Raw genomic sequence first — 14560 nt, forward strand, 5'->3', positions numbered from 1 at the left:
ACATTGAGGACTCACTGCTTATACATTTATTTAACACTGACAATTCACATATTATTCAAAGACTATTACAAAAGCCTTTATCTATACTAAGCACAGACTGAAAGACCAAAGGATTCTGAAATAAGTAATTAGTACAGAATCACCATAGAACTGCCTTTTATGGAAACTTCTTATCTACACAATTATTTAAGTTTACTCTGAGCTACACATTACTTACTATACGGCATTGATGCACTGCTTGCTATTGAAGATGCATCACTACAAGTGGAAGCTGGGGATGGTGGGGGACCCATCTCAGTTTTCACTGGTTCCTGTTTGCTTTCAGGTCTAGAATAAAAGTTAATACTTAGAATGAAGAATTACAAAAGTGGAATCCTTTCTGTGACAATGGACAAAGCACCAGTGTATCCCAGCATTGTTCTTTTAACAATACTTTAAAGAAGTAACTCCACACTTGCGACCGTCCATCCTAACTGACAAGGCCATAAATCTTAAGATTGGGGATGGTGCAATGCTGCTTAATCAGGGAGAGCTTTTTAACATTAACTGAGCATAGATACACTACTACAGAAAACAACATGATGAGCTTCATTTGAGGAAAGAAAGAATTATTAGCTTTATATAGTAACCTGAAACTCCAGAACTGCTAAACATTTTCAAGCTTTACTTGAAATTGTTTAAACCTGTTATAAGAAACATTTAAATGGCAACTGTCAACCTAAAATTTTTTTCCGACTATGGAACAGATCTGTTTAATCTCCTGAAGAGCCAGGAAACAGCTGGTTCCATTTTCAGTTATTAAAATATAAAATCTTGGAAACTTTATGAAACACTGTAGGCAGGCCTTTGTTTAACACTCCTCCTGCATTTCACATATACATAGTGCTTTCACACAAGTGAGATACCTTTCCTGCAGTGAGCATTTCTGCACATCTAGCCAAGTTTACAAGAAACCTAGTACCTTATAAAGATGGCAAAACTCTGAAAATTATAAAAATCTGACCTTCCTTTTCAATTATTACTCCCCAGTTCAAGAGAGTATCATATAAATGATCCGTGTGTACGTGCATGTGCTCTCCACACTTACTTTGCCTCAGTAGTTTTGCTGGCTTTCTCCATGTTTTTCAAGCTCTCAGGGGATCGAAGCTGAAATCGACAGCTGTCATTCATATTCCAAACAGATTCCATTAGCACACCAACTTTAGGAATTCCAGCACTGATTGAAAAAGCAACTGCTCCAGCATGATAGAGGGGGTTATTTCTTAAACACACCTACAGACAGAAATATTTATTTCTATGAGAAAAATGAATTCTACTGAGGGAAATCATACGTACATTATTTTCTTGGTGCCATATGTAGCAGTCAAAATAGAAAACTTATGGAATCAGGTGAAGAGACAAGTCAGCATTATGTACGGAAAAGCTGTTGTACAATTCACAGCAGAAAGCAACACCTTTAGCAGTGAAACTGCTCAACGTATTATATTTAGATGCTCAACCACAAAAGGAACAATTAATCCAACAACAGAGACTCATCACAGTGTCAGTTAGAATGCCTCTGGAATCAAAAGAAATGTGCTCCCTGGGAAAGAGCTGCTTTGTCTCATATTAGTTCTAGTACTAATACAAAAAAAATCCTCTGTACCAGTTATTAATCTTTTTGGTACTGTATAAATACAGACATGAATACTGCAGGCATTTAAATACCTAATCATTTACAAAGCTATTTGTTCTATTAGGAATTGTATTTCTATACTTACTTTCTCTCAAAATACAGAATCAGGAGATAAGTTAAAATAGAAGTACTTTGCATGAGTACAGCTTTTTCTTCCACGCAGCAACAGTCATACTTGTAGAACAGTAACAATACTAACAGGACACAGCCATTTACAGCCATATAATTCAAACATACTATTTTAATTTCACATTATTGTTATCATTTTTATGCATAACTTTTTGTGCTAATTACTTTTGTTTTTTTAAGAGCAAGCTGCAAGCTCATCATAGAGCATGGTAAAGGTGCCACTGGTGACAGCTGTACTTGCCTGGGTTCCAACAGTTATGTTTGGCATAGAGGAGATACCCGCACTAGACTTCGGCTTTTTATTTTTTGCTCTGGCCTTTTCTAGCATTTTCTTCCTTTGGCTGAAAGGCACTACACCCCTGTGGAAAAACGTATGTTATTTTAAAAAGGTTGTAAAAGAAAAGCTTTGTTCAGAACTTTGAACAGTTTATTCCTTCTGCTTAATGTAATCATGAGCAAACATTCAAGTGTGCGTGCCACCTCCTCCAAAATCTCAAAACACTGCAGAAATATCATCTTTTTCCATATGTACCCCCACTTTCCAAATTCATCTCGACTACCCCAATTTATACAGAGGAGGAGGAAGAGGCAGAGCACATGACTTATTTTCCTGCCAAATGGCTTTCCTTTCCAGTCTGAAGTGCTTCAAAATCTCTGTCACAAGCAATATAGTCCAGTCACAGCTTTCAAGATGCAGCCTGCCCCTCTGTACTTGAAGATATCCTTCCCACAACTACTGATAATTTCCAGAATTTGCAAACTCTGGGGAATGTGATTTTTGTTTCTAAATTCTAAAAGCCTCACTTTTTCTCTGGGTACATGGCTGAAGGAATCTGGGACTCCTACAACAGACTTCCACTGCAAGAGGGGAAAAAAAACCTACACTTCTTTTGTAATTGGATCCACCCGATTTAGTTGAAAATCATGCATGCATACACAATTAAGCATGCTTATTATTTTGATACTTCATGTTTTAGTCACTGGCTTATACAGTTAGAAGTTTTGATTCAAGAAGCTCCTTCATGTTAAGTAAAACGTAAAAAGCATCAGTCCTGTGAAACACTGGAAATTGAAATCCTGTCTCATGTACTATAGATCACTGTAACTAAGAGTATCAATAGTAACAGAAGCTTCCGTCTGCATCAGTCTGGTAACTTTAAATCACCATGGCTGACATTTAACCAGAAGAAGACATGTTACATCATAAATTGCTTTCCAAAGACTACATGTAAATGCTAATAAGTAGTTTTGTATTTTTCACAGATTAATCCAGTAAATATGGAAGGTTCTAATAGCCAAGTATCTCCAATGCTACGGCTTAGTAGTTTCTATATAAAGAGTAAGGAAGTGCACTGTGTCAGCCATGATATAACAAAGAACCAGAACCAATTCTAGCTACAAGTCTACTTAAATATTTTTCAGAGTTAATAGAATTTAATGAGAAAGCTGTTTCATACAATCAATTTTCAATGCTCTGATTTCCAGCTAATCACCAAATATTTAACTTATCCATGCCTCAAAGCCACTTGAACTTTAGGCATGATACATAATGCAATGACTCCTGACAAAGTGAAAAATAATGTATGCTGACAATGCATTAGTATTACTCAATGAATTCACTTAAATTAGAAACTCATTTCAGAGCCCTTTTGGAAGTACTGTTTTTGAAGGTTTGTTTATGTTTTGTTTTGTTTGGGTTTTTTCAGCGTAGGCTTCTTAATCACGAAGTTGTTAGTTAAATTATTTTAACTAACATTTCATAGTTCATGTTTGAAGGGGTTGTATTTCAACAACAAACTCCAGAGGGAGCATTTGATGTTATTTCCCCCATCTTTAAGATTTAGACCACAAACTAACAGACCAAATCTGGTAACAGAGCCAGACAGAGGAACATGGACCTCATATGCGGGCAAGTCTGTTCCATATTTATACTCTGAAAAAGACCCAAAAGGCATAGAGAAAATTATTCTCTGATCCTGTGTAGTATGATACATCTAAATGATAAAGCATTTACACACATCTCCTAAAAGAATGACCTTATTCTGTTAAAGATATTATAATTGGATCCAAAAGCTTTAGGCATTTAAAAAAATAATAAATGTATTTTATAAAGGGAACCTAAGATCAAGTGCAAATTTACCAAACTCAGGACAATGTTGGCTCAGTAGCTTTGCAATGCTTCTCAGAGCCAGAGACATGAAGACATCCAGAGCATCCACAATGTTGTACACAAACACAGTAATTACTTACCACCAATACAAGTTGTTCTCTAGTTGAGCACACGTGTAAAGAGCACAACAATGTAAAGAAACAATGCGTTCTCCCTGGAGCTCCGAGTATGTCTGTGCAGTATGCTCTAATTTAGAGGCTACAGAACTTAAAGTTTCATCTACCCATGTAGCAACCTAAGGGAGAAGGAAAGAAAGGAATAGAGAAGATAGAGGAAAAAAAAAGAAAAAGATTAAGTTGTACATCAATTGCATCTTTAATGTAATATTTAGTGGCCTTGAAAGGGGAGAAAAAATGCATCACAAAATAAAGAAACAAGTATACTCTTTGGAAATTTATCCCCATCATCTTTTCTTTCCCCAAAAGAGAGCTTTTCAGAATCGTTTCCCCCTCTATTTCCCACTCTCAACCTTAACAAAAAAGGTTGGGAAAAAAAATGGAGAAACCTGTTATAAAGTATATGGACATGTTGGTGTCTTTACCAAATCAGTTCCGAGTTCACTCTTACTGGGCTGAAAAGTGTATTTAGCTAACTTACTGTATATCACTGGAAGCTTCAATGTCCTTAGTTTTTCTACTAAATCTCTATAGAACATTAACAAGCTTCTTTATTTTCAAACCAGAGTCAGTTTCTACTGAAACAGCAAAAAGTGGAGTGTTTCAGATAATCAGGTAAACCAGGTATCTTTCCACTGTTTCTGCTGTAAATCTGATAGATATCTTTTTAAAAACTTTTTGCATTTCTACAAAACACCAGACGGGGAGAAAAAGAAAGGAAGGAGCAAATTAATTAAGTACTTTCTAGTGTAGATGAAGCTGAAGAAACGAATTCTCTATAATATACTGCAAGCAATTGAAAAAGCCCAGCTTTGTCAAATTCAGCAACCAGCAAACATTTCATACCTTGTTATTTTCTGTGGCAACAGTTGCTCTAATACTATTTGCAGAGAGAAGCACAATCTTTTCATTGGTTAACCCCAAGAACATGGCTCGTGGATGATGTAGCGAAGGATTCTTTAGAAACAAAAAAGTATTTTAGATATTCAAGTATATAAATAATTCTGAAGAGGAGTATTTAAAGCTATACAGTACCTGTGCATTTCTGTAAGGCTCTGATTCACTCCATTTCCACTGATAGAGTTCTCCTTTACTGCTAACAGCCACAAGCTCAGAATATAGAGCTCCTATAGAAATAAACTTTGTTCCATCCTACAAACAAAGAAATAGGAAGTCTAAGACAATGATTTTATAAATCCATCTACCAAAAGGTATAAATACAAAAAAATGAACTTGGAATTGGGTTTTTTTCAGAGTATCCATGAATGTTGAACCGGAAAATAAAGATATTATCCAAATCGTCTGAAGATCAGCCCCTCCCCCCATCCCAAACATCACTGTTTCTAATTAAGTGAGGGAAGAAAGAAGGATAGTATTTCCCTGAACTTCAGCAATAGCAAATACATGGCAATTAACTTGGACAGTTTATTACAGCTTACACAGTGCTTTAAGAACACAACACTGCTCATAAAATTAGAGATGAGATCTCTTGACTTGTGATAGTGAAAAAAAGTTTCTGCTTGAAATTCTGGCTGTTTGAAATTAACAAAAAAGCAACGTAAGTCCACTATTCCATTGCTAAGTATAGTCATGAAGGTATCTTCCAAGCTACACAAGAAATAAATTATCAAATTCATTGTTTCATCAGTTAAACAACTCTTATCTTTCACTTCTGAAAGTGAGTGACGGCAAACAATGTCAAGTTTTAAAAAAATCAGTATGCTGATTTATAATGCATCATTGTAACTTCACATGCTGGAGAAGTTTCTAATTATTGGTTATTCCTCTTGCCCTTTTTTCCTTTTAAACATTTTATCAAAACTCATCAGGTATCTTTCTACTACTTACACAGCATCTTCATTTGCTTCATCCTGTACCTAACACCAACCTCAGGTCTGATTTCCTCCCTCTTATATTGGGTTTTGTATGCAATGTTACAATCTCACTTTTGCAAATTCCTGCTCCTCCTTGCATTGAAGTGGATCTCAAACTACAGAGAATTTAAGTGATTCCACAAAACATTAAATTCTGTTTACTGAGAAACATTTGTAATGTTTCATTGCTCCTCAGCAAGTGCAGCTGTAGGACAAACATGTTCTTTCTGAAATTTCTCATTATTAATAACTCAATTTTTTCTTCCACTTACAGATTCACAAAAAAATGAATAAAACCCCCCTACTTAAATAAGTACAAAATCAAATTCTGTCTTTTACAGTTACAGATCTGAAAGAGGGGTACATGATATCTAGTCTTCTCTGCAGTGGTTATCTCCCAGATGAATATCTTTAACTGACTCTCAGATTACAATACAACACGTGTAAGTACTTCAGCCATCTGAGGGAAACTGAACTCAGTCAGCCATTAAAAAAGTCCCACTATCCAGTACATTTATCTATCCTTTAAGTCAGGAGACTTTTCAACACAGAAGTTTAAAAGTGGAAACCTTTTTAGTTTCCTAAGTCTGGATTTACACTATTTTTTCACTGTTTTCATGCCCAGAAGTGTGCATGCCAAAAGGTGTGTATCCTTGAGTGACACAGGATTCATTCAGTACAGCTCTTACCAAATGCTCACCAGTATTCTGAGAAAGTGAAAAGCAGCAGGAGGAAAGGACAGAAGCAATCACAAGCAATTCTCCTCTATACCCTGATAAGAGTCTCTAGAATTAGTCAAATCATTAGAGAACGGTTTTGTTCTGGAGGGCATCTCCCCACACAGCACAGAAGTAACACAAATACTAATCCACATCATGATTATTAATACATGCCATGGCATAAACATTGCATATTCTGAGAAAGAACTGTCATCAGAATCTACTGTAGTCTAATGAGATGCATCTCTACTTCATTAGCATAGATGAATCTTCAGAAGTTAGCTGGCCGAATGCCTCAGAGTTAAGTATGCAAAACAATTAATTTTTGCTCCAAGACACTCTCATTTTGACTTTTCATCCTGCTAACATATCTTTTAAAAACAAACAGCTTTGTACCAAAAGCTGAATATTAGAGAGACCTGCCAATCCAATTTTTTCTCTCCCCTCCATCAAAATATTAGCAGTTGTGACCTAAGGGCTTCAGGATCAATGCTACATTCACCTCCAGAGGACCATTCAACCAACTGCCCAAAGATGCACAAACAACACAACAGACCTGTTTCTGTAAACCTGAGACTGGTCTTTAACTACAAATTCTGATTTCAGACCAGAGAAATTAACACATTTGAGGATGATGCAGACTACGGACAAAATCTTGCTATTTCAATAGCTAGGCAGAACATACCTACTTGAAAAAAACTAAAGGCTTGGTTTGCACCTAAATTACAGTCAAGCAGGGGAAAACCAGCCATACTTGCCATTACTACACTACAGATACACATGGCTCTGATATACATGGCACAATGATACAGTGCAAGTGTAGACTGATAGTACTACAGTGCAACACGATTTGAAATATCAGAAGAATGTACTCATTGATTTGGATTCCTGAGCAGATGATGAAGTTTATTTGGTGGAGAAAACTCAGTACCTGAATAACATGTCTATACACTGTCAGTCTCAGATTGCTGGTGAAACTGATGCATTTGGGAGCACTATCAGTTTTCCAAATTTCATTCATGCCTCTCAGGTTGGTACTTCACCTCCCACAAACAAGTTAACCACCCTCATCACAGCATTCTACAGAGTTCTGTCCCAAGTGCTAAAGGTCAAAATAATGAAAAATTAAGGAAAAAATACTTGCAATTATGACTGGTTCTTTTCTAGTGGTTTCTTGTGTGCTTTAACTTGCCCCTGGTTTACTGTCTTTTCCATTACCTTTCAAGACCTCCTTCCTATTTTCCAAAATGGAAGAAACATCTGAACTGACCTCTCTGCTAACCTATCTCCCTCAGGATTTTCACCTTGAAGAATTTCTGTTGGAAAATACTACCAACAAAAATTCATACTGGCTTTATAGCAGGAAAGACACAGAACCATTTCTTATGAATGTTCAGCTGGAGGAAATGATAGAAAGTTTAATTACTTTTGAATAAAAATGGAAGGCCTTTCCAGTAAAACACTTTCATTTAACAGGAAGCCCAGAAGCTGGGGTTTGTATGACTGCATACACAAACAGGAAAGTGGGAAGCAGTTCAGTACATATAAGCTGCACAAACATATAGCTAGATATCACAGAAAAACAAAAAAAAAAATCCCACACCAGTAATAATGGCCATAGTAATGTTACCAAAACACAGATGATGAGTCAGTATTCCAAATCAAAACTACATTTATTCTTTGATGTTAAATTCCTGAAATGTCTCTCTACCCAAGCTACATTTTCTCATTTAAAGCTAGCGGGACAAAAGCTGTCAACTTTTACTGACAGAGAAGTTCAATATTACTAGATCAGGAAAAACAAAACAAAACAAAAACAAACCCAGAACAAACAAAGAAAAAACATTTTAGACATGAAAGATCTGGTAGAGAGCAACTACTAGACAAACATTCTTTTTAGGTCTCCTAATTTCTCCGTTTGAATGCCCAAAAGAAGACAATAGCATCTAAAATCATGCTGCTGTTAGCAGAAATAAGCCTCTATATTCACCTCTGTTTTCAAGCTTTCTATCTAGATTTAGTCTGAAATGAACACAGACACACAAAATGAAAGTGTGACAGATCAAAAAAGCAACCTCACAGATCCCGTTGACAGCCAGAAATGGGAACACTAGACCAAGTCAATAAAATTTGGTCTACTAAACATAGATGATCACTTCCATTCTTAGGAAGCTTTTCTATTTAGTTGGTTGGTTTGGGTTTTATTTTATTTGGATTTTTAAAAACTCATCTCCCCAAACATCTAGGTAATCCATAGAGACAATGACCGAAGATACTCAATTACCAACATTCAGCTGGTGTTCCTACTACTTATATCTGCTGCGGTAATTACTTCTTGCCTTGGAAATGGAATTAAGGCTACAAAGAAAAGCAGCTAATCAAAACCAAAAGGATTTTGAAGGAGCAACCAAGTTACTGATCAACTCAAAACACAACTGCAAATAAATGCAAATTTTTACCACTGTAGTTTTAAAAGCCCAATCCACTCAAACGGAAAGTATCTCTAGGAATAATAATGCTTATCAAAAAATGATTCCTTGATGAAGCATAGTTTAGATTGTTTCATTAGTTTCCTACTGCCAATTAAATGCTTTGAGCACCCAAGTAAATGAAAGAAAGAAAAACCCCAAGCCTTATGATCTATAGCAGTATCTTGAAAATGAAGAAGGAAATTAAAACATTACTACCAGAAGTGCAGCTGTAAGAGTGTCATTAATTACATGCAATTTAGCTAAGTGCATAATAAGGAATATGCTTTATTATCTCACAAAACTAAGACGTGATAGTCAAAAAGGCAACTCACATTATTTATTCAGAAAAAAAACCCACATCAATGGCACAGCATGCAAATAATAAGATTTTTTAAATTCCATACCTTATCTGGCCACCACTGCAAGTCTTCTCCTAAAGAAACAGGACTTTGAACAGGTGTATTCTTCTTGTCCAGGTTTGGTTCCCCTTCCTTACTTGTTGAGCCTCTTTCATTATCAAATGAGGCTCCATCAAGCCACCTTCGCTCACGCAAACGTAAAACGGACTCACGTTCACGCAACAGCTCAGAGTCTCTCTCTAAGGGAAGAAGGAGAACTGGTATGCAATTGGGTCACACCAGTGGGATAAAAGTAAGCCACTCTCTAGTAAAGACCCTTCAGGATGCAACTAACAGCAGTTAATCTACTCACACAGATTAAATATATAGTCCTGACATGCAACATTCAATATATTAACTCTTTCAAGAATATGTACTTTAGAATTACTAACATATAATAAGCTAGAAATAAAGGCTTAGTTTTGTGCACTACGAAAAAATGCTCGAGAAATTTCACTTACATCGTAAGAGGCCAAATACATTTAACATTTCTATTTTAAGTTTTCTAGTACAATATGCAGTTTTGTAGTTTCATCGATGTAGTTACAATAATAAAAGAATCTTAAGTCTCTACAGTCTGTCAGACAGTTTTATGCAAACCAAAAAAGAGTATTTATTAGAGAGTTTCATAGCAACTTTCCCAGAAAACCAGTAATTTAAAAAGGTTAAAGAAAGCAAGCATTTAAAAAAGCTCTCATGTATGTTTGATAATCCAGCCCCCTTTGCTTAAAGCAATGTTGTATAGGACTGGATTTAATAAATTAAAGTGTATCTGCTTTGAGTAGATCAAATGAAAACTTTTCAAGAGTCAGACAAGTTTTTAAAAGGATCCTCACAGGAAAATGCTCCTTACCAAAATGCTTCCCCTTCAGCTGGCCTATAGCTGTCTAAAGCCAGTACTCTGCAGTTCGCTCATGCAGAAAAATTTTTTAAATCAGGTAATCAAACTAACTTTCCACAAGTCAACTATGCATGGAAAATAAGGACTATAAAATTCGTGGTAACGTCTTATAAATAATAACCTCTTATATAGAATAACCTTAGAAAAGGAAAAACAATGAGGAATTTAGGAGTTATGTCAGATGCTGAATATTCGCACATGCACATAAATGCATTTAACCTATGAAGTACCTCACTTATGCTCACAAAAATGAACTGGAATTACATATACGAGATGACTGCATTATTATATCAGAGTTTCAATGGATTACGCCAAGTCTTGGGTCTTTTGCTGTATTAGACAAATGGGAAAGTTTTTACATAAGCCAAACACGACAGCCTGTCTTACAGATGTATTTCATATAAGTACTGTACTTACTTTCTAGCAAACATCACACTGACTCGAGTAGTAATTTTGTAACAAGAACTTACATGTTCAGCAATTAATATATTAAAACATGTTCATGAAAGGCAACAAAACTGTACTAAATAAACAATCACACCAGAGGTTGGATTAAGAGTTTGGAAATACTCAAGGTATTTGTGGCAACAACTTCAAAAAGATAGGAAATTGCTGCATGGTCTGTTATAAATCTTTCAAGTGTAAAATGCTTAAAAGAAAAAATGCCCTAACACTGCTCAAGGGGCTTTTTTTATCACCTGCCAATAGTTCTCCTTATCCAACTATAAAAATGCTTCAAAAAAGTAAAATTTAGATATTTTCTTTTTCTCCCTCCTTATAATCAAAAGTTCCTCATTCCATAAAGGTAACGTCTGTCATGGAACAACTAAGGAAATGTGAAGAACAGTGTACAAAGAGCAACCCAAAAGAAAGAAAGAAGAAGAAGGAAAACAAAAAAAGAAAGTATTAAGAATGCTGCATGTCATCAATTATTACTAATTTTTGAGGCAAATTATATATTTGTAGTACAATCTATGTATTAGTAGGTATGTACACTACAGTTTAAAATAAACTTAACATACAATAATTTTATAACACCTTGCAACACCAATGATCAACAATTATATTTAAAATATATGACTACCAACGTTCTTGCAGAACTTACCTGCTAATAGTCAGAATGCATTAATAATTTTGATGAGCAGCAGTCTACTTGTCTACTCTATATTTGACAACATATCACAGTCTACTTTCACATTAAATCAGCATCTAAACCACCAGTGTGTACTATCACTAGCTTTTTCCACAGCAAACTACTTATTACAAAGAAAAAAGGTGCAAAATTACCTCTGGATGAGCCTAGCCTGGAAAGTGATGAGCGCCGAAAGGATGGATAACCAAAGTAACTAATATCTTCTGAAAACATAGCATCAGCATCAATAATGACACTTGGGTGAGCAGAATGTATGTCAGCATCCAGAAGAGACATAAGATCCTCTATAAGAGGAGACAAGGGTCTTAAGTGAATAATCAGCTACTGAAAACATCAGCTAGAGAGACCATCAACTAAACAAATATCAAAACAAAAAAAATCCTATCTATTAATTGAATTTCTGCTCTTCAGATTCACCAGTGCAAACTCATGTGCCTCCTATGCAACCACATTTACAATCAAGCTTGGCGAACTAGTGAACAAAACCAGCTTCCCTGCAAGAACTGCTCTGTCACACACCTAACCACATTTCCCAAACAAGACTTTGCCAAAACATATTGTTCTGTATTCCAGAAATTCAAACTTTTGACTGTCACTTGAAAGAACAAAGCACTAAAATAAGATAGAGACATATACACACATGTGCACACACACTCATGCACGTGATGCAGAGTTCCCAAGATGACCTAGAATGAAGGGAGGACAGAGCTGACAGAGAAGGGCAGCCTTCGCTCAGCCACGTCTTTGATGCCAAGGACTGCACCTTTCCCATGGAATGTTTCTTTCAGGGAATAACGTATTCATTTAATTCACAAGCTAGCAACTTGCAGCTCTCAACACAAAGCTTTAAATGGTAGCTACATGAACAACAACAGTTATCTGGAAAAAGCACAATGTTTTAATACCGTGCAGTTTAAAAAACAAGATCCAACCAAACCAAAAGGTTGAACTTAAATGAAATACTGTGACTGCCCTACCTTCTATATTAGAAAACTAGAGTTTTCCTGAAGTAATGATCATCATTAAAATGCAAAACAATCTCCTTCCATTAACTAAACTAAAGCTTCTATCCACACACAAAAGGGGCTACTGGAAATTCATGTGACTTATTGAAGGCCAGCAATATGGACTGTCAAGACAACTAAACGTGACCACCATCTTGTAACAGAAGGGCAGTCCTACTTCCCTCCTTTATGCCTGTGGCAGGCACCTCCTTGGGACAAGGGGAGATTTCTAAATCTACAACTAGTGCATTCACCTGGCTTGAAACAGAAATTCACTGGGTATAAAAGTAAGGTGGGAATGGATTTTTAGATTGACTTAATGGAGTAATCAGAGCCTCAAGTTGGAGCTTTACCACATGCTGCAAAGCTGACCAGTCCCTACTGCTTGTTGCCAAAGGAATAGCTCTGCCCTTCCCAAACCTTCAAGTAAATCTGACTTTAAAAAAAAAAAGAGGCTCCCCAAATTACGTTTCACTAGCCCGAACAGGCCCAAAAATCTCACCCCCATGCCAGGCAATGGCAGGATAGTGCCTTCTGGCAGCAGGACAACCTCATCTGCTTAAACCACCTGTGAAGCTCATGTGAGGCTATACACAGACTCTCCTCAGGAAACTCTGAAGGAGTATGCAGAATTTCTGCACATCCAGTTCTCAGCCTCTATCTCATAGGCATAAAACAAAAAAGTGGGTAGAAAACAAGCATTCTTAACAGCAGAATCTGATTATTATGGTATTTTTCTCAGTGTCTGGAATGAAATGGAGGAAGACAAAGTAGAGGGTATCCAAAAACTGAAAAGGAGCCAGAAGTCTGCTCTTAGAGTTGGTATTAATTCACTTAAAACATTCACATCCCTCCATATCAGAATATTCATCCTTGTATTTCTAAACTCTCATCTACTCTCATCAATACACACCACTGTCCACAGAAAAACAGCAGTGTAAACCAGTGAGCACAGTGGATTCAAGGCAAGACCTACATAAATGCTTTTTGCATTAATTAAGTAATTCACTCAAGTGCAGGCTGTGCTTCTAAAAGCACACCATTTGGGACTCCATAGTTCATACAGTACACTTTAGGAAGTCATCCATGTCAAACTGCTTAGAAATCTTGGAAAGAAAATTTGCATTTGGCAAACAGGCTCTGTCTAAAACAATTCAGATCACTCAGAGTACCCTTACCCCACCTGCTACTGGCTTTTCACAACAATAAATCTGCAGTACACCTCCCCTTCAGTGTCAACTCGTAAGTTAACAGACCTTCAGAACTGGCAGCACAGATGAGATTCTGTTGTATATCCCAATATGGACATACTGCTCCCTCCTCCCACAACCATCTTTTCCTAAGTAAGCTCCAAACCCCTCACAGTCTAGCAACTAGATCTGATATCTATTGGTCAGTGTCCAGGAAAAGAACTAAAAAGAAGTCTCATCTCTTTCTAGGAACCAAATTGTCCAGTACAGAAAAGAACAGTACAGAAAAAAACTTTCCACCCTCATTCAAAATGGACACAACTGGATTTTTTTAAGGTAAGCTACGTGAGAAACTCTCTTGACAGAAAACACGCACTAACTTGTGACAAACACACACACACCTTCCACCAGGTCAGGCATCTTGAGTTTAGCTGTGTTTCGAAAAAAAAAAAGGTAAAAATTCAAGCTATCAGACGTAAGAATCAAAACTATGTGGGTTTGGGCTAAATACGCATTAAGATGAGTAACGAAATGAAGCCTTTTCTTACCCTCTTATTTCAGCTTCAAATCAGATTTTAATTTTCTTCCAGTATTTCTGAAAGAGATCCCCCTTCTTCCATTTTCTATATCAGCAAAGAAAGGTGCTAAAACCAGTAGGGATAGGAGCCAAATCCACTCCCCTTCAAACATCACTGGAATTTTTTTAGCGCTGTGAAAACACAGATACTGCAAGGCTACATCCAGTTTAAGAATCCAGAGT

The 14560-nt window shown here is 36.4% G+C and overlaps 1 protein-coding gene across 11 annotated transcripts in view; it reads right to left on the minus strand.

The window, feature by feature from the left end:
* Positions 1–14560, minus strand: part of UBR5 (ubiquitin protein ligase E3 component n-recognin 5) — an 84664-nt gene that overhangs the window by 41956 nt on the left and 28148 nt on the right. For 8 of the 11 annotated variants that reach the window (XM_014879319.2, XM_014879313.2, XM_088155169.1 and 5 more), the window contains 8 exons: positions 11741–11890; positions 9559–9770; positions 5126–5242; positions 4937–5047; positions 4055–4209; positions 2046–2163; positions 1088–1272; positions 218–327 (listed from right to left, as the gene is read on the minus strand). In XM_014879319.2, coding sequence (XP_014734805.1) covers positions 218–327; positions 1088–1272; positions 2046–2163; positions 4055–4209; positions 4937–5047; positions 5126–5242; positions 9559–9770; positions 11741–11890 — 1158 coding nt within the window. Of the gene's footprint in view, positions 1–217; positions 328–1087; positions 1273–2045; positions 2164–4054; positions 4210–4936; positions 5048–5125; positions 5243–9558; positions 9771–11740; positions 11891–14348; positions 14487–14560 lie in introns of those variants that run through there. The other 3 variants (XM_014879320.2, XM_088155134.1, XM_088155177.1) reach the window with 2 other exon arrangements.

This window comes from Sturnus vulgaris, chromosome 1 (assembly GCF_052056855.1).
Source record: "Sturnus vulgaris isolate bStuVul1 chromosome 1, bStuVul1.hap1, whole genome shotgun sequence".
NCBI lineage: Eukaryota > Metazoa > Chordata > Aves > Passeriformes > Sturnidae > Sturnus > Sturnus vulgaris.